Below are 15,610 nucleotides of genomic sequence, written 5' to 3' on the forward strand. Positions count from 1 at the left end.
GCATGTAAACAAGCTGTGGTAGGCCATGCTTAGCATTAGTTAGAAGGGCATTTTATTAGGAATTTGTAATGAAGAAATGTAATATAAAACCAAACAATTTGCATGGAAATTTGGGTTTGACCAAGGTTAGCTCAAAAAATGTAAACCCAAGAGAAATCGTTTACTCAATTACATTTGGATTTTGGAAGCACTTTGCTTCGTTGGAAGCACTGAGTCCGCAAAATGTTATTTAGGAGTTTACCATAATTGATCTCAAGTTACAGCAGAAGCCAGATAGTTAGTGCCTTCCCCAAACCAAAAAAAAAACAGACAATTGCAGTGTGTAGTGATCTAGCTCAGTATCGTGAGCAAACTATCTGTTGTATTGCATACATTACCAATCTCATAACCAATACCGTTTCATCACACAGAACTGCCTATGCAAACTTGTCAAAAGACAATTAAAGGAAGAATGAAAGCATAACTGGTTTACTTTGACAAAGCCTATTATGAATGCGGAGATAAGGATGTCAACTGAAAGCACATGAAAATTTCTAATTAATAATAATATTTTTTGCAAAGGTTGTGCTGTCAAATTGGTTATTGGAGATGAAACTCGAGAGTTTCCTTCTCGGTGGAGTAACAACTCACTGGATCAGCATAATAAATTTTGAGGGCTGCTCTCGAAATTCAATTTCTCAGGTTGGTAAGTGATTATTAAAGAAAAACATTCAATAGAAATGGAAGGCCATTTTTGTATTATTAAATGTTACTAAATGTAGATTGGAGACCATAGTGGCAGTTCAAAAAAGCAGCTCACCAGAACAATTGGGTATAGGCAATAAATGCTGGTTTAGCTGGCAGTGCCCACATCCCATGAATGATTCTTTAAAAAATGTGAATTCTATCAAAATTTTATAAGATTTAATTAATTGCAACTCCTTCAAAATTAATACGAAGTCACTTGAAATTTAAGTATCTTCAGAAATGCTTAACCATACTGAGACCATTGTGCTTCATCCTTCATTTTAAACTGAAAAAAATTGTGAATTAATATAAATTAACCAACGGCATTTGGAGTCTGCAATCTTGCAGTTTTTAATACAGTACAAACAGGTTCTTTTGGCACAAGGGCTTACATGGATTCTAAAATCATAAAATCCACCTTAAGACACACCATAAGAATATTACAGTATTGCAATAAATCAATGACTCCATATTTGGAAAGACATTCACATATAAAAAGAATCACTAACAGTTTTTGTAAAAAGGACACTGGGTTTGTCAATTTTGGCACAGCTGTTGACCAGCCACATATTGAGAAATAATACAGTTACACCCAATAGTGGCATAACAACAGAATAGCCTTGAGCATTGACCCACCATACTGTACATGCTCAGATTAGGACAGCTCTGTATTGCACACTATTAGATTTGCACCTATTTATCAACTATAACATTCAAACACAACTGCTCTGTGTCATAATGGGGGGCCTGAAGCTGATGATAAATCAATAGCCAAGTACTTCAAATCCCTATCCACTTACTCTGGTTCAAAGTCAACACCATACAGAATTGTCTAAGCATAACACCATTTAATTCAGAACTTCAACATGCAACTGCTGTTACATTTTGGTAACATAATTAAAAGGATGCTACCAACCTAAGACACAAAATCAAATCAAAGATTATTCATGTGTCTTAAAATACTTTAACTTCACTGCCTTTCAAAAAATACACCCACGCTGCATCTCCAGGAAGTTGCCTTGGTAAGTACAAATTGACTTTTGTGGATCTATAGAAGCGCAGGCATGTCTGTAGTTTAAATCCACTGTTTGATGAGAGTTCACAAAACACTTCTGTATAAAAGAGAAAGGAAATACATGTGCAATGTAATTTAGATTAGACAGGTCAGCAAAGACAGGCATAGCCTTTAATTAGATCTCAGTTTGAACCGCCACTGAACACTTTTCTTCAGGAATCAACTTATTAGAAAAGAAACTCGACTTTGCAGTGTTAACAATATTTCATTGTTTACATCTCAAAATGCTAGGAAAACTCCAGTGGCATTATCTTCTGAAAACCAATTGAAATGGTTCACTTATGTTCAACTATGCTAATTAATGCAGTACTGTTCTTGTTCGCTTATCAGGCAATAGAATGCCCTAACAAATGATAGAACATAAAATTGCAGCTCCTCTTCCCATTTATCAAACCTCTTTCAACTTGTTATACAAAAAGTCTTGCTACACTAGTAAATAGACTGTAATTATTGTAACTGTAAACACAGAATGGCCTCTGTTTTATTAGCATGCAGTATTGGGTCAAGGCTCTGTTATATTTCCTGATCCCAGTGTAACAATAAAGTTTAAAAACATGAAAAACAGATCTGACCCCCAAATTGAGTGAATGAGAGATGACATAGATATCCAAAAAGTCACTAGGGGGCAGATGAATATTTCATTATCCCATTTAAGAACAAGCTTACTATATGAATAATTGTATATAAAGCAATAACATTTTTGTTAATTACGGTTCATATTAGTATAATGACAACAAACTGGAATTGCTCCAACTCTTGTTTTGAAATGAGTGGGTGGTCCAGAAGTGAGAACTTCCATGGATCTGTTATGTGGGCTTTTTATATTCAAAACATTTTGACGTTTATCTCCCACATTCTTTACTCTTAGGAGATTCAACAGCAGTGGAGTTATTTTTCACCTGAAGTGAATGATCATTCAGCAATAATCAACTCCAGGAAGTGCCAAATGTTCATTTCTGTTCTGAACAAAGCTCCTTCTTTGTTGAGCTATATTAAATCACTTAATGGGACTAAGAAAAAAAACAATTTCCAAAAATTACATTTTACATTGTTTTACTGCAATGTTAGGAAATCTATCCTTCAAACTTCTCTTAAATAAACATTCATAATTAAATCTTTGTATATATATTATCTCATTAGCAGGCTCAATCAAGTTCTATTCTAGACTACAATTTTAGCAGAAATTCACATTTTGAAAGTTATATTTTTGCTTCTGTTCACCAGCTTAGTTCTGTGGCTTCTCAACATCAAAGGCCCATCGCACCCTGATAATGATCTCCCACAACCTCTTCCATCAGGCAGAAGATGCAGAAACCTGAACACATGCATAAACAGGTTCAGGAACAGCTTCTTCCTAGCCATTATTAGGCTGATGAGTGGACTCTCTAGCCTCAAATAATGCTGATTTTGTTAACATTGATCTCACCTAGCATACACGCCATGCAATGTAACCTGTATGCCTCTGAGTCTTTTTGATCTGTACATCCTTGCTCAGTATGATCTGCCTGTACTGCTCATAAACAAAGCTTTTCACTGTACTTAGGTACATGTAACAATAAATCAATCAATCATTATTTATCATCATCCTGGTTCTCTTTCTGTTATGGATCATTTGCAATAGAGGCCTCTTCTCTCAATGGTCTATGCCAGCGTAGTCTTAACTAATCTGTCAATTATTGCACATTACTGAATACTGGAAGTTTATAGGTTGTGGTAGAAGGTTAGGTATATATTCTCAGCGAGCTTGATAAACATCCAAAAGTGTAATTCTCCAAGACTACCATATTATTTTAGATCCATTAGTACATTTTTAGTTACTGTTCACATCTCTTACAGCATGTGCAGTAAATAGATTTCTCACTTATAACCTGTTCTTGCTTTTTAAAGTCAACTATTTGTTGGAGCCTTAAGAGAATGACAATTCACAGACCTAATAGCATTGACGCTGAAACAAGAGTTTCATTTTAAAAATGCAAGTTATTCTCCAAGATACAAGAAGCTTCATAAACCTTAACCAAAATGTACTGTTCAAATATACCGTGAAAAATAACCAATTAATCATTGCTTAGGTTTGCTTACAGACCTATAAATTACTTAAGAACACAATAAAATAATACTCTGAATAAAACACATTTCAATAAATTATACATATTTAAAATTATAGTGGCATTCTATTATTGCTGTATAGTACACACTTTAAAAACTGATGTCTGCCCAATATTTCATTTTTGGATTTTCATAAATTTACTTTGAGATGTGTGTATGGTGAGTGCAACAGCACTATTTTGGAAATCACAATACATATGTTTCGTAAATAACAAGGTAGCAGTTATATTAAACTGACATTTTTATTAAATTTAAAGAGACATCATCCCTTTTATCAATCTGCCACACAGTATATCTCAGAATCAAACTGTACACCACACAAACATTTCTAATCCTTGTTAAAGAACTATTTAGTGTTCTTAATAAATTGAAAAATCATTCTTATAAAGAATTTCTTTGGAGCCCATAAATAAATACATCTTTCAGTGCATCACTTTTCACTGTTCTAATAATTTTACAGCAAAAATGAATAAAACTTGGTTGAGATGCAAACAATGTGTGGATGTTACTATTAACAGCCTTTACATAACTTTATAAAGGGATACTGTCTCTTTGATTCAGTAAAATCCATTTGTTTGCAATTAAAAGGCTTTAGTTGTCATATCATAAATCTTTCCATGTTGCCTAGAGCATATTTTGTTGCAGATTCATGAAATAATGGCAGTTTCAAAAACTAAATTTACAAAATTGTTTACCATAGCAATCAACGAGAAGAATGTATATGGGGAAAATGTTCATTTGCAGTTAGCCTTTAGACGTTTGCTCCTCCTTAAGTAATGGGTATAAAACTCTAAATAAAGAGCGCAAAGCAAATCTTTTGTCGATATTGAATGCTACAGGGAGCCAACAATATTCCTTCCACTGTGAAGAAAGATAGATTTCAATCTGGCCTTTATATGTATTGTATTTGGATGACAAAGCTGATGCAGAGGTTCTCATTTTAGCTACCTTCTATTAACTTTGCCAAGTTATCTCGTAATTCTGTTAGTTCAAAAATTTTCCCATCTAGAATTTCTAGAAGTGTTTTTAAGTTATTGCGGAAGACCCCTTGCTCATTCTGATTCTTCTCCAGACGTTGCTCAAAGTCTGCCAATTGCTCCACCAAGTCTCGATTGCGGGTTTCTACTTCCTGTAGAAAGATAAGGATAAAGAAGAATTAATTAGTTCATTCCATGGCGTGTTTACATTCTGAATATTAATAATTGAATGTAAACAGACAACCAGAACTCAAGAAGTTTAAGAATGGGAATAGTGTGACAACCATCATATTTTCGTTATTCTTTCAGTGGTTTCATCAGTCCAGCATTTGTTGCCCATCCCTAACTGCCCTAGAACTGAATGGCTTGGTTGACCATTTCAGAGGGCAGTTAAGAGTCAACCACACTGTGCAGTCACATGTAGTCCAGACTGTGGAAGAGCAGCAGACTTCCTTTCCTAAAGGACATCAGTGAACAACACAGGTTTTTCAACAATCAATGTTGTGGAACATTACTGAGACTTGTCTTTTTTTAAACTCTGGCTTTATAACTCATTTTTTAAAATTCTACATGCTGCCAAGCTGGGATTCAAATCTATTTCACCAAAGCATTATCCAGGGGCCCTGGATTACTAGTCCAGTGATATTAACACCATCTTCTCACAGATCATATTTCTTTGGATGGTCAATCCAAATTAAATCGACATTCCAGACATTCTTTTTCCTAAAGCAAGTGGAATGAACGAAAATTGCCAGGTATCCAACTTAGGTGGGCAAGATGTAAAGTTACATACAATTCATTCATAAATGAGCTACATATATTTAAATGTGTTTTTTTCCCCCGCATATTCTGATTAGAATATATTGGCACCACCAGCTTCATACTGATAATTTTCACAGCTAGGTTATACTGGCTGACTGGAATGTTAAGCCTTACGTAGTAGAAAGTTTGTGAAGATCTGGGGCACTGGAGTTGGGGGTGGGGCTCATAAATGCAACAGATCTACTTCAGAGCCCCCTTTCCCCTCCCCCATTTCTGAAGAAGGGCCCCAACCCAAAACATCAGCTTTCCTGCTCCTCTGATGCTGCCTGGCCTGCTGTGTTCCTTCAGCTCCCCACTGTGTGACCTTTGACTCCAGCACTGACAGTCCTTACTATCCCTGAGATCTACTTCAATGGATGTGAACCCAGACTGTGCAGCCACGGCTGTCTGCAGCAGGGCATGGCTGCATCGACAGACTCAAAAGGGGGAAGGTATACAGTCATAGCACAATTAACACAATTAATTGAGCTAATTGTGACATAAAAGGATTTTTCACATCAACATTCAAATATTCTTACAATTAATAAGGCCAGTACAGATAGTAACTTTTGTAGAGGTATGTAGATAGTTATGAGGAAAGGTCAGTCAGGCTAGGCTTGTACCTGCTGGAGGTTAGAAGAGTAAGGGGTGACTTTACTGTAACATATCAGGCAGCATAGTGACTCAGTGGATAGTGCTGCTGCCTCACAGGGCTCGGGGTGTGGGTTCAATTCTAGCCTTGGTTGACTGTGTGAAGTTTGCACATTCTCCCCGTGTCTGCATGGTGCTCCGGTTTTCTCCCACAGTCCAAAACATGCATGTAAGGTGGATTGGCCACACTAAATTGCCTTGCAGTGCCCAGGAATGTATAAGTTAGATGGGCAAGGTAAATGTGGTGTTGTGAGGATAGGGTGGGATGTTCTTCGGAGGGTCAGTGCAGACTCAATGGGCCAAATGACATCTTTTCACACTATAGGGATTCTCTAAGATTCTGAGCAATCTTGACATGTTGCATATAGAAAGAATGTGGCAGTTGCATGTGCCACAGTAACTTGGGCTCCTTGGAATCAGGAGGGTCAGATGGTTGGATAGCAAATATGGATCAGATTTGTGCTAATACCATGGGGTCTGATTCCCATTCCAGCTGGAGTGGTCTTGTGACTTGCCTTCAGGCAGAGAACTCAAGAAGAATTGTTCTATATTCCCATTGCTCAAAAAGCATTTTACCCCCTTCCAATAAAAATGAACCAAAAGGTTAGTGGTCTACCTATATTTTTAATCGTTATTAAAGATTCATGAAATGTTATGTATCTGCTGCTCCTTGCAAACAAATCAAAAACAAATTGCAAATCACCAAATCTCCCATTCCCAATTATTTGGATCAAAGTATACTTCAAAGTACTCAGGAAATGCATGGCAATCAACAATGGAAATCAATATGTTAGTTTTCACATCTTATAGCATCCTCTGTTTACTTGCAAATATTCCAAAGAATATGAATGGTTTTGGCAGGCATATAGTAGCAATGAGATCTTGGTGCCAGAAGCCAATGAAAATGCCAGCCAATTTTTTGCAATTCTTTTTTAAGTAATCTTTCAATAACTACAAGCCAAATAGCTTTGCACTACAATTTTGCTTGAACCTAATGATAGTCCTCTGCCAAGTTGTGTAGGCATTTGACTACTTCAAAAGAAAAGACACATGACAGAAGCACATAATTGCATTTTAATTTTTGTACTATATTTTGCCTGCTTTGTTTAAAGTTTCTGCTTGTGTGTCATGTATAATTTTATGATTCCATACAGTGCTTAAAGTTTCGTGCTTTGCTTTGTAACTATGCCCCCTGTAGAAATCTAGCAGAAAGTCTGCACAATGTTGGCCTTCCAACACCATTCTGGCTTTTTCCTTTACAATTATTAACAACTATCATCTTTCCTGACTGCTGTAGCAAACTTCTGTATTGACATTTAGTCATAATGCTAAGCACGTGCTCAATGCCCCTTTCAACGTTGTATCATGGATTGCAAACCGTAATCTTTTACTCCCCTCTATATTTTTAGAATGATGCTTCCATTGCTTCAATTTTCATTTCATTTTTATTCATTTGGGGATATGGGTGTCACTGGCTAGGTCAGCATTTATTGCCCTTCAGAAGGTGGTGGTTAAACATCTGGTATTTATTTCAAACAATTTTTCTTAAACTTAGGCTCAGCTACTCTGATGGCCAGAGAGCTGTGGGCAACACATTGGGACCATACAGAATCCCCCAACCACTCAACTCCTTTAATTTATCAGGCCTGACACCCATGACCCCCTACCAGATGCGCACCCGAAAGTCATCCCACACCTCTGTACCTGACAATCCCACACTTAAACCAATGCTTCATCCCACCTTCACTGGCCTAATACCCTCTTCCCCCACCCACTGTCAATATGATCCCTCCACTGCAGACACTCCAATCCCCCTCACACTACCACCTCCCACTGCTGCTCGACATTGACCTGACCACTTCTCTACTCCACACCCACCCCCCAACAAATCCCACAATCTACCTTAAATATTTATTCATTAAGGAGTCACCCTGCCACCCTATCCTACCCTCCTAACCCCTTCACCCATTTGGCACCCTAACCCTTCAATGACTTATTGTCTTGGCTGTCACAGCAGCTATCAAATGTCTGGCTGTATTGCAGGACATTTAAAATCACAGTACGTGGCATAGTGACTTCTGTAAAAATGGGTGTGGTTTCTAGAAAGGTTTTCCTCAGTGCTGGATTTGCTGATGCCTGGAAAGGTCTGCAACAGGAAACCTGTATCCAGGAATCTCCAACTCCAAAGATAAATGGGTAATTTTCAATCTGATCCAGGTCAAATATAGGGTTTTTCACCCCAACCAGAATACCTAGGCTTCAGTGGACAGTAGCCACTTATTCAATTTCATGATGTTTTTCGTGGATTTTGTTGTAGTCGTTTAGGCAGGGTTGACTCAGCTTGAAAAGTAGTTATTGCTTTGCCTTCTGACAGTGAGGTCAATTTTAAAATTCAATGCCTAGTCTAATAACAGATGGAAGTTGGAGACAAAAAAAAAACCACAGATGCTGGAATCCAAGGTAGACAAACAGGAGGCTGGAAGAACACAGCAGGCCAGGCAGCATCTGGAGGAATGGAGCAGTCAATGTTTTGGGTATTACCCTTCTTCAGGACAGACGGAAGGCTGTTCTGAGGTTAGGCCCTGGACCAAGCCAAATGCAAGCTCTACCTAAGGAAAATCTAAGGGGTCAAGCACTGAAGGAAGGGGTAATGACAAAGCAGAACGCAAACTAGTAATATGGGAAGTGAAGGTCAGAGAATGGCAATAAGGTTCAGAGAGAATAAACTTTAGAATACACCAACAGTCAAGACTAGATATTAGAAAAGTAATAAAAAGGGTAAAGCTAAAGGCTCTGTACTCACATACACACACTATTCATAACAAGGTAAACAAACTGAATGTACATCTTGAAGTGAGTAAATTGATTTGGTACTCATGCTTGCATGATGGCAAGAATTGGGGCTTGAAAAAGGGGGATAAATGACATTCAAAAAGAAAAATAAGATAAGTAAAAGGGGGAGAAGTACCACTGTTAATCAAGGATAGCATTGGTGCAATTTAGACTTGGCTGACACAGGAGATCAGGATGTAGAATCAGTTTGGGTGGAGTTAAGGAATAGTAGTAGAAAGAACTAATGGGGCTGGTGTAGAGACTGTCAAACAGTAACCACATTTGAATGATGTATACTGAATATAGGATGCAGTGGTGGTCTTCTTCCAAATTTCTATACACTCTGGAGTAGTTCATATAGATTTGAGGTTGACAAATATAACTCTCTTATTTCAAAAGGGAGAGAAGAAAAACCAGAGCATTACAGACCAGTTAGCTTAACACCAATAGTGAGAAGCTGTTATAAAATATTTTATCCAGAGCATTTGGAAAACATCAATGGGGTTGTACAAAGCCAACATGTGTTTATGAAAAGAAAATCCTGCTTAACAATTCTGAGAATGTGGCGAGTAGAATAGATAAGGGAGAACCAGTGGATGCGGTGCATTTGGATTTGGAGAAAGTTTTTAATAAGGTCCCTCATAATGAGTTAATGATGAAAGTTAAAGCAATTTGGATAGGGGTTACTATATTAGCATTGTCATAGAGATCGACAGCATAGAAAAAGGCTCTTCAGCCCATCACATCCATACCATATCAAAACTACCTAACTATTTTTATCCCAATTTTCTAACATTTGGCCTTAAACGTTGAGGGTTTCAGCCCCTACCACACTAACATTATTTCCTGTCAACAAATTTTCAAAGAGGAAATAAATGTGTTTTATTCCAAGTGGCAGGTAGTGACTCATAAGGTACTACAATCATTAAGGGTTAAGCCCCAGCTGTTCAACACACACTCTCAAAAAATGATCTGGATAATGGAACAATTCCAAGTTTGCTGGTGACACAAAACCAGGCTGATATAGGAGGGGGAGGTCAAGGAGGCTTCAAAGTGATTTCGACAAGTTGAGATAGTAGGCAAACACAGATACACTACTACATAGCTAAATGTGAAGTTATACTTTCTACTTTTCACACTGAAGTTCAAGTGTATTATTTGAATGGGTGATAAAATGGGAAGTGTGGATGTACAAATGGATCTGGGTGTCCTTGTACACCAATGAAAATAGACAGAAAGGTGCAGCAAGCAATCAGGAAAGTGATTGGTATCACAAACGGCCTCCAAAGCAAGCAGATACAAGTTCAAAAGTAAGGATGTCTTACTGCAGTTCTATAGGGCCTGGGGATGTTCTGTGCAGTTTTAATCCCCCTACTTAAAACAAGAGAGGTACAGTGAAGGTTCACTACAGATGATAAAACTGTTATATGAAGGTAGATTGGATTGGCTACAGCTGTAGTCACCAGTGTTTACCAATGAAGAGGGAGGAATCTGTCTGAAATGTGCAACATTGTAACAGGCTGGAAATTTTCCTGATTATGAAGTTTGGAAACAGAGTTCACAGGGTAGACCATTTGGGATTGAAGTGAAGAAAAAAAGTTTTATTCAAAGGAGAGTGAACCGAAAGAACTAACTACCAGTGAAGACTCTGGAAGCCAAGTCACTGAATTATGTTCAAGAAAGAGATCTTTCAGATTTTAAAGACAAAAGGGTGAGGGAAAGCAGGACTATGGCATTGAGACGAATGATCAACCATGAGCATGTTGAATGGCAGAGCAGGCTCGAAGGGCTATATGCTGGAGGAGGTTAATGTTATTAGATTGCTACCTGGAATAGATAGGGTGTCTATGAGGAAAGGTTGGACACACTGGGCTTTTTCCACTTCCACCGTGAGGAGTGACTTGACCGAAGCATACAAGATCCTGAAGAATCTTGATAAAGTGCATGTGGGAAGTGTTTCCTCTAAGTGAGTCCAGAAATGGAAGGACTGTTTAAAAAATAACGGTTACCATTTTAAGGAAGATATGAGAACATTTTTCCCTTCCCAGTTTGAAGTACTTTGGAAATAGGCTGTCTGAAAGCAGTGGAGGTGGGGAGGGGTCATTAAGTTAAGTCCATGCCTAACAAAAATTTAAGTTTATTGAGGATGGATAGAAATGTGAAATTCAGAACAAACAGAACAGTAGGTGAAAAGTTATCGGGGTCAGCAGCAATGTGGTTTTGATGTTACAATCAGCAATTGTTTTGTATTCATTTGTGGGATGTGGGGATCACTGGCTGGCCAGTATTTATTGTCCATCCCTAATTGCCCTTGAGAAGATGGGGGTAAGCTGCCTTCTTGAATCTATTGAAAGGCAGAGCAGGCTTGCGGGTCCGGATTTCACCTCAATTTCACTACCCGTCTCAACAGTTCGAAGGAAGGGTCACGGGACCCGAAACTTTAACTCTGTTTTCTCCTCCACAGATGCTACCAGACTTACTGAGCTTTTCCAGCAACTTTGGTTTTTGGACTGGATTTCTAACTTCTGCTCCTAACTCGTATGGGGTTATACAGTCCTATAATCTCTCTCTTTACAGTCTGTTCAGCTATAGATAAGTAAAATTGGTAGTGGTGTGATGAGAGCAGTAGATAGAGTCTGTGCACTACGTTAGTACTTATCATGGAAACACTAAGAGCTAGGCCTGACTACCCTAGCAGGGGCTGAGATAGTGTAGTTCAAAGCAAGGCCTGAGCATTCAGAAAACATCAGAAAAATCCTAAGGCACTCCTCCACCGATGCAAAATAAAGGAGTGTCAGAATGAGAAAACTTCATTTGAAGAGGAGCATGAAATGAGAAACAAATTTATTGCCATGTTCAATATTAAACTAAATACTTAGTATATTTGGCATTTTGGTCTACATTGTGATTTCAAATAGCTGATTCAATTTCATTTTTGGTATAGCATAAATAAAGAAATGATACGCATAATTTTAATATCCTTTAATGTGTCAGCCATGGCTCAGTTAGTAACACTCCTGCCTCTGACACACACACGTTTCTAGGTTCCAGTCCCAGTCCAGTGCTTTTCAACAAAACCAAATAGTGACACTGAAACGTTCAATGAAATACTGCACTATTAAAGATGCAATTCTCCAGATGACATTAAACTGAAACCTCAGCTGCCCTCTCAAACCATGCTCTGGAAGTGTTACCCCTAAAATCCCCTTTAAATCTTTCCCCTCTCACCTCAAAAATTGCATTTTCACCAAACTCCCTCAAAATATTCAGAATACAGCCTAGATCCTAACATTTTCTTACTTTAAAAGGTAAAGGAGAGTGTTGCATTCCAGATGCGACAAATGGTTAAACTACCGGATTTAAAGCGAAATATACTTTCTTTCGCACTTTAGTGGATGAACAAAGCAGGAATTGGAATAACAACTCTACTGGAAAACTTAATGGAATAATAGATACAGTAACTATTACTAACTAACTGTTCCAATATAATAACATTCCACAAATGCATGCTTGGCAAAAGGCAAATTCAGAAAACATTGCCTGCTGTGGGAGTTGAATGGGAGACAAAGAACTTCAGCTTTTGATTGTAACTGAGACAGGGAAAAAATAGCTTCGCTTCTTCAAGACCCCAACAGCAACTCCTGAAAGCTAAAACTAAAAATCCTGGTTCCGTGGGATTTTGAACACATCCATTCAGACTGCTTCTCCTGTTCCAATTTGTGAGGAAATAAAACCAAAAGCCCCTCAAGCTGTTTACTCTAGTGGTTATGGTAGATTAATCATCACCTTTGCCTTAAAACTTCTCTTCGAAAGAAAAATTGCTAAGAATAACCTAAGTTACAGCATTGACACAATATGCCTCTTGGTTTTGGACTTCCCTACCCTGGGGAAAAGACCTTGGCTATTCACCCTATCTACGCCTCTCATGACTTTATAAACCCCTATAAAAGGTCACCTTCAACCTCCAACGCTAATAATATCCTTCCCTATAGTAGGGTGTCCAGGACTGTATGCCCTACTCCAAATGTGGCCTCTCTAATGTCTTGTATAGCTGCAAGATGAGAACCCTACTCCCATATTCAATGCTCTGGCACAAGTGTGCCAGATACCTTCTTTCAGCATCGTGTCTACCTGTGACGCCACTGTTAAGGAGCGATGTACCTGAATCCCTAGGTCCCTCTGTTTGACAGCATGTCCCAGAGCCCTACCATTAACTGTGTGTCCTGCCCTTTTATGTCTTGACAAAAATGCAACACCTCATTTCTGTAAATTAAAGTCTATCTTCTGTTCCTTGGGCAATTAGCTCACTGGCTTTTTAAAGCTTTGAAATAGACAGAACAAAACTACAATGAGACCCCGTTTCTGGGGCATCTTGTAGAAAACCCTGACAGCTGTTAAGTTCCCCGATTAACTGCATCAAAAGCCCTATAATATGTTGAGTGGACTGGCAGCTGCAATTATATTTGTTGCTACTTTGGGATTAAGCAAGTGTGGAAGGATTTAGTGTGGATGGGTTATGCTTCATCTCTCAATGATTATTCTGCATGGCTCAAGGCTTATCCAACAGCATTTTCCAAACTTACCACTTTTACCACCTAGAAAGACAAGGTCAATAGACGCATGAGCACACTACCATTCATACATTACCCTCCAAGGTGCACAAACTGACTGAGAGCTACACGTTTCTGTCACAGTTTTTGGGTCAAAATCCTGAAATTTCTTTCACCCACACCCCAAAGGCCATTTAGGTTTAAGAAGGAAGATTGTCACCACCTTCTCCAAGACAATTAAGAATGGACAATAAGTGCTAGACTAGCCCATGACCGAATAATAATAAGTGTGGCATGGAGTGAAACCAAAATTTTTTTGGATAAATGCTGAATTGGCATTACTCAATATGTCAGGCTGTCTTGCACAAACTTGAGGATCCTGTCTGTGATCAGCCAGTTACCACAGTACTTTTGAGTCTCGATCTTCAGTCAGTGCTACTCTGATGTTCTAACTACAGTTAGAGTCTCCCAGGCTGACTATTATCACTAACTCTGACATTCACAGCTAGAATATGAGTGCAATCAGGATCATATGATAATGAAATAAGATACTGGTGATATTCTTGCCATGAACTACAAAGTAAAAGATGAGGATGATTGCCTCTGCTCTTTCCCTCTATTACGGAGGCCAAGAAATTAACAGCTTTGATGGCTTTGAGAGCTAATGTTAAACTGCAGTCTAGCTGGTGAAGCACAAGCACTGGAGATAATACTCTACAAAAAGAGATAAGAAAGTAATTTTTAATCTTTATACACTGCATTCTTAGCAATAAAACCCTAATCTGCAGATTAACTCTCCACTGTCAGAATCCGTGCTTTGCAAATCCAAATGACTTAATTTTAATAGCAAGTTTATTATTATGCAGAACTCTAATGATTTACTAGAAATCCTGCAACACTCAAACTTCGTTCAGCACTCTTCCCTTCCCATCCCATCCTATCCTCTTTCCAAAAGAAAACTTGGTCAGGATTTCTGAGATGAAGAGAAATTTCTTCAGTGAGAGTAGTGTAATTTTCTATCACAAAAGAGAAGGAGGCCAAATCGCTATGCTTTCAAGGATTTGGATCTACTTTTTAAGAACAGAGTGAGCAAATGGATATTGGGAGAAACAGGGAACTGATCACATTGAATGGCAAAAGTGGCTCAAAAGACTCCTACCCCAATTTCTTACGTAAAGGGTGAAACGATAAGCTTTTACAACTATTGATGATAACGTGAAATGGCAACCATGAAAACTTTAACTGAATTCAAAGTGCACCAGCCATCTTTGTGGCCCATGAACCACTAATCCAGGAGTATTAGCGTGAGCCTCTTGATAAGCAGGCCATTGTCATTACCATTAAACCATCATCTACTCCCTACTTTGAAATGATACTGGCTCATAAACCAGTGCTACCTCATCTTGCCCAACTTTGTATTTTAAAAATACAGCACTAACTGGCAACTTATCCTCTATTTGAGTAAGCATGGTGCCATTCTGCAATTTAACCCAGGACTTCCTTGACCTGATCAACAGTGATAACAGCGACTTACATAATTTAACTTTTTGAAGTAGGTTTTATCTTCAGGAACAGGCAATAATCTGGCAGAGTAATTTATATGATTGCCCATTACAGAATCTGATTTTCATTCAACTGAAATTGATGGAATGGAATTTTGTAATGAATGGGTGCTTTGGTGTCAGAATAACCTCCAAAATCAAGACAAAAAAAAATACTTGCACCCAAACCTGACAAAATGAGATCAAAATCTTGCAAAATATGTCAGAATTGTGCCTGAAAAGGCACTCACTTGAACATCTCATTGAAATATCTTGAACAAAAGGTGAGATACGTATTGATGCTGAGACAGAAGCCCCAGAATCCAGCACGTGTTTTTTTTTTAAATTTAA

The 15,610-nt window shown here is 38.2% G+C and overlaps 1 protein-coding gene across 2 annotated transcripts in view; it reads right to left on the reverse strand.

The window, feature by feature from the left end:
• Window positions 1–1,006: 1,006 nt before the first annotated feature.
• Window positions 1,007–15,610, reverse strand: part of LOC125451215 (homer protein homolog 1-like) — an 89,016-nt gene continuing 74,412 nt past the window's right edge. The window contains exon 8 of one of the 2 annotated variants that reach the window (XM_059644824.1): window positions 1,007–5,036. In XM_059644824.1, coding sequence (XP_059500807.1) covers window positions 4,848–5,036 — 189 coding nt within the window. In that variant the 3' untranslated portion in view covers window positions 1,007–4,847. The remainder of the gene's footprint in view (window positions 5,037–15,610) is intronic. The other variant, XM_048528085.2, reaches the window with a different exon arrangement.

Source organism: Stegostoma tigrinum, chromosome 3 (assembly GCF_030684315.1).
Source record: "Stegostoma tigrinum isolate sSteTig4 chromosome 3, sSteTig4.hap1, whole genome shotgun sequence".
Taxonomy (NCBI): domain Eukaryota; kingdom Metazoa; phylum Chordata; class Chondrichthyes; order Orectolobiformes; family Stegostomatidae; genus Stegostoma; species Stegostoma tigrinum.